The 5,000-nt window shown below is 37.5% G+C and overlaps 1 protein-coding gene across 1 annotated transcript in view; it reads right to left on the reverse strand.

Moving 5' to 3' along the window:
• The window catches only part of LOC136826686 (beta-1,3-galactosyltransferase 2-like), a 37,414-nt gene that overhangs the window by 10,218 nt on the left and 22,196 nt on the right, over positions 1-5,000 (reverse strand). The window contains exon 3 of the mRNA XM_067084057.1: positions 3,421-3,545. Within this exon, the coding sequence (XP_066940158.1) occupies positions 3,421-3,545 (125 nt within the window). The remainder of the gene's footprint in view (positions 1-3,420; positions 3,546-5,000) is intronic.

Here is a 5,000-nt window from a genome sequence, read left to right on the forward strand (position 1 = left end):
TATATATATATATATATATATATTTACAAATATTATTTATTCGACCTCTCCTTTTGATTTTGGTAGGAATATAATCAAAACCAAGAAACCAAGAAACAAAGACAAGACAGCACTAAGGAAAAGCTTCCTCCGTGGAAGGCGAGGAAAGATGGCTGTTTGTTGTATGTTGTGTCCAAAAAAACCAACCACCTTAGCAGCTTATAGGTTTGGCTTGGGGACCTATCCAACAGGGATGGTTTCACCAAGGCCACCTTTAGTTAGGGTATCCTTTTAACCTCATTTTTCCCTGAACTAACTGGTATCGGGTGAGTTCTCGTTATTTTTTCAGACTGCCAGCAAGCTACGAACGAGTGATTGTTTACAACAAGCAAAGCCTCCCTACGATATCTGGCCCAGGTCAGAGAGTCCAGCAGTCAAGAGCAGAGGGCACACAAGCAGCAGTGCTCCCCCTTTTCTTTCGTCCTTTTAACTTAGTGGAACACGTTAATCGCGTCAACAGACCCGGGCGTCAGATGCAAGTGCGTGCAAGACTTCTACGTAAGGTAAGTCTGAGATGACAATTGCTTGCCATTCTTCTGTTATCTCTCCACTGTATTTCTGTTTCAGCTTTCCCCTTCTCAGTCACTGACTAAAGAATCCTGGTGAAACCATATTCCTTTATGAAGTCGATTATATGAAGTATCAATTAGTGTTGCCTGTAGTGAGATTGCATAAAAGCATCTTCCATGGTGTTAACATAATATTCTTGATTTAAGATACGCCCCTTGCAGTAGTTAAGGATTAGTGAGAGGAAACGTACAAGTAATACTCAGGCACGCCTTGGAACCTGATCATACCTTTGTTTGGAGGAGGAATAGCCATTAATATGCTAGAGAACTGCTTACAAAACCATTACGAGAGCGTCTCAGACGTTGCGTCATACTCTAAAGTAGGGGAAATACTACTGTGTCTGAAGGGGGACAAATTGGGGAGCTGTTTTATTTGTTCCAGAATAAAGCAAAATATTCAGTAACCTAGTTCCAACTGGCGACCGAATCTAATTAAGTTAATTATCTGTCTTTAGGGTAACTTTAGTCTTAATTGATGGGATTACGTGGGTCTTAGGTAAAGCAAGGCTGCATAAATCACAGTAATTAATAATTAAACTCATCCACCAAATGACCCACGTAACAATATATATATGTATATGAAACAGCTCACTGTTTTATATTTCATATATCAACGTGGATTTCTGCTGTAGATCCTTTCCCTCTCTCTCTCTCTCTCTCTCTCTCTCTCTCTCTCTCTCTCTATATATATATATATATATAAAACATATATGTTATATATATATATATATATATATATATATATATATATATATATATATATATAAAAACAGAGAGCACTTTTATATTTCATATATCAACGAAATCTACGTTCATATATGAAATATAAAACAGTGAGTATATTTATATATATATATATATATATATATATATATATATATATATATATATATATATATATATTGTTACAACTGAAGGTGGGGGAAAGGAAACTTACCGAAAGGATGTAGCTAATCTGACTGTATCACCTCTAAGAGTAAAAATAATAAGAGGAAACAGGTGCTGAAGGCCTACTTGAGAGGGATTCTGGAGATAAACTCTTAGGGATAACTAAATTACATGTATTTACAATAAAAAACCAGAAGATAAGGGGCAATAAGGCAGGCTATTGGGGTCCTGCTGCACCACATAAAATGAATAATAGACGTTAACTGGGTGCCGGGAATTAGACTTTAATGGCACGGTTCATAAGGTCGCAATTGGAGTTTCCTCATGGCAGACAGATTCACAGCAGCAAGCACTACTTTCTGCAATAGAGAAAGGCAGACAATCACTGGGTGAATTAAAGGTAAAAGCCAGGATAAGATGCTAGAGCTGAGGGCAACAGAAATCTTCTTTTCATAAAAAACTACTGAATAAACTTACAACACGAGTTTTATATGACAGGTCAGGTCTATGTAAGAACTGACTTTGAAACAGAAACATTTAGGAGAAGTAAAAGATAATGACTGGACAACCTCAGTTCCTTACTGTACCTTAATTCTGAAGAGATGGCTCCTGCAGCTGTACCAATGGAGGGACAGTGGGAGTTGGGGGGGGATTGGCAATGGATTTAAGATACTAAGACTGGGGCATTCAGCCACAGAGGGAAGTTAGCTCTGAAGAAGCGGCAGTCAAGAGATGTGACTCGCTTGGCGTCGTTCTGGTCTCTCTCTGAATTCCGGCGATGAAGGGCTATTTATCAGCTGTGAGGATTACCGGCTTTTTGATTCCAGATGCATTCTGGGTACGTCCACCTTTCTCTTTGGGCAAAGACTGGCTGGTTAAATGTGCCTGACTTTCTCTTTTGGGGAAGGCTTGCCGGTTAATCTGTGCCTCAAGCCATACAGAAGGGGTGGACACCTTTAATCAGTGCCTTGAGTCATTCTGGCTCCTCTGAGTTTGGGCCAGTAACTGAAATAAGAGGTTTAACGCAGTCACAGATCCCAAAAGAGGATTGAAAGCCACAAGGGACTCAGAAGGAGATCGAAGGGGCAAATTCTCCACGACCGACGGTCAGCGTGTCGGCAAAACGAACTTAATTAACAATATGGCTACTATTTTATTCTTGAAAAGCGAGTTGCCTTGTGAGAGTTAACTCTATATATATATATTATATAATATATATATATATATATATATATATATATATATATATATATATATATATATATATATATATATATATATATACTATATACACACACAAGCAACTCTCAATAACCTTTCAAATAAGAAATACTTGAAGGTTGTTTGTCAACTATGCTAGGTCCTTGTCACTTAGATTCTTCCAGTGACACACTTATCTTTAAATGACTGATTTCATGAAATCTAGGCTGCCAAGCCAAGCACTGAGGCAGTGAAAAGGAGTAAGACTGAAGAAAGGAACCTGGAATGGAAGTAAAGTAGAATGTTAAAGAGTGGGTGCAGCTAGGGACCGAAGGGACGTTGCAAACACCTTTCCTTACTGCCTACAGGGCACCACATGAGGTGCACTGATGGCACTACTCTTTAATGGCCTGGTATCACCAGGCGAACAAAATTTATCAGTGCATTGTAAGGCAGTATAGTATAGCTTTTTATATACTTCTTCATTAGAAAATGTCCTGAAAACTTTACAGTACCATAATACCTCAGAAGACATGATAGAGAACATAGGTCTAGGTGTGGTGACTCCACACCCTATAGACAATGCTCTATTTTCCAGTGGACTTCATTTCCTAGACACTGTTCTGAAACTAACAAACATAAAGTCAAACATAAAGTTAAACATCTCACGCCAATAACGCCTGGAACGAAAAAGGAAGTAAAAAGAGTCGTTTCTAAGACTTACCTCTTCCGGCTGCAATGAAAACTGGGAAAACTTGACAAAGCTGCACAAGACGACGAAGACGAGAACGCAGTGCGACAGGCGGCCGAGCCTGATTACTCTCCTCCAAGGAATGAGAGTCAGCACACCTGTGGCCGGAGAGGGACATTTAATCCTGTTTGCATTAATGCAGGCGATAAAAGCCCGGCCGGTCATTTCTTTTAATGGTTCCCCAGCACACTTTTTAGAAGTTTATGACCCTGATTTAATGACATGGCGCTCTGAGAATTTCAACCGATATATCTCGAAAGTTTTATCCGGAATCACAGGTGATCTTTTTTGGTAAAGGATTATTATTCATGACTGGATGGTATCAATTTCATCAGTCATCTAGAAGTAAAATTTGGTTATTAAAAGGTGCGTCTCTTACAAGGTAAAATTTAAGGGAAAGGAAAGTAGAACACACAACTCGATGTGGATAAAAACTGTCAGATTGCAAGTGATTGTATGTGTTCAAGTATGTGATTTTGTGCAAAACTACGAAATACACTTCTTCTTCTTCTTCTTCTTCTTATTGTTATTATTATTATTATTATAATGATGATGATGATGATGATTAAGGCGATTCATCAGGCGTCAGTTTCTAGGTCAAAAACCTTGTGAAGATTCATTCCTAATTCCATTCTTTACATCAAAGAGATAAACATCATAAAGTAACTTCTGAAAAATATATATAGATTAACACACACACTTATATATATATACATATATATATATTATATATATATATATATATATATATATATATATATATATATATACATATATATATATATATATATATATATATATATATATATATATATATATATATTCACAAAATCACATACCATTAAATCCTGACGACACCAAAAATCTAACTACCCCTTCTCAGCAACCTTGAGAAAATACTAATAACTATATACAGACATGCTTGTTTCAATATGCTGCCATCCTGCCAAAGATTCAAAACCAGGAAATATTTTTACAAAAAACGATCGATGGAAACGTCTGATGTCTATCACGGAAATCATCTCATTAAGACTGTTCGGCGTGATCTACTTTCCTACCTATTTATGGTAATTAACTCGACCGTGGTAACATCATTACGGCTGCCATGACTGTTAACTACAGAATTACGAGAATTTCTATTTCTAAGTCGCTCACTTTAGATATTATCCCAGCGTAGAGGTTAATTAGGGACACGGCATGTAAATAACGGCAATTAACTTGATATGAAGCCACGAAATAAATAATGTCCTTTGGGTTTTCGTAAACTACATAATTACAAAAAAATACATCGTTATTGCTTCTTTGCCATGGCTGTCAGACATTCCTTGATCTTGGCAAGTACGTGGCCTTTCTGAACAGAAATGACATGCCCACAGGTCTGGAAATCATCATCCAACAGATTTTAGTAGGATGTATTGAAAGGGAGTAACGATTGGAGACAAAGATCACGAAATTATCGCTCAAGCGAATGCCAAGCAACGTGAAATGCGACGTAACATTTCTTAAAGGCAAGGCCCCTAGGAGGTTGGTGCTGACAGTGCACTTTACGTGGT

Source organism: Macrobrachium rosenbergii, chromosome 3 (assembly GCF_040412425.1).
Source record: "Macrobrachium rosenbergii isolate ZJJX-2024 chromosome 3, ASM4041242v1, whole genome shotgun sequence".
Lineage (NCBI taxonomy): Eukaryota > Metazoa > Arthropoda > Malacostraca > Decapoda > Palaemonidae > Macrobrachium > Macrobrachium rosenbergii.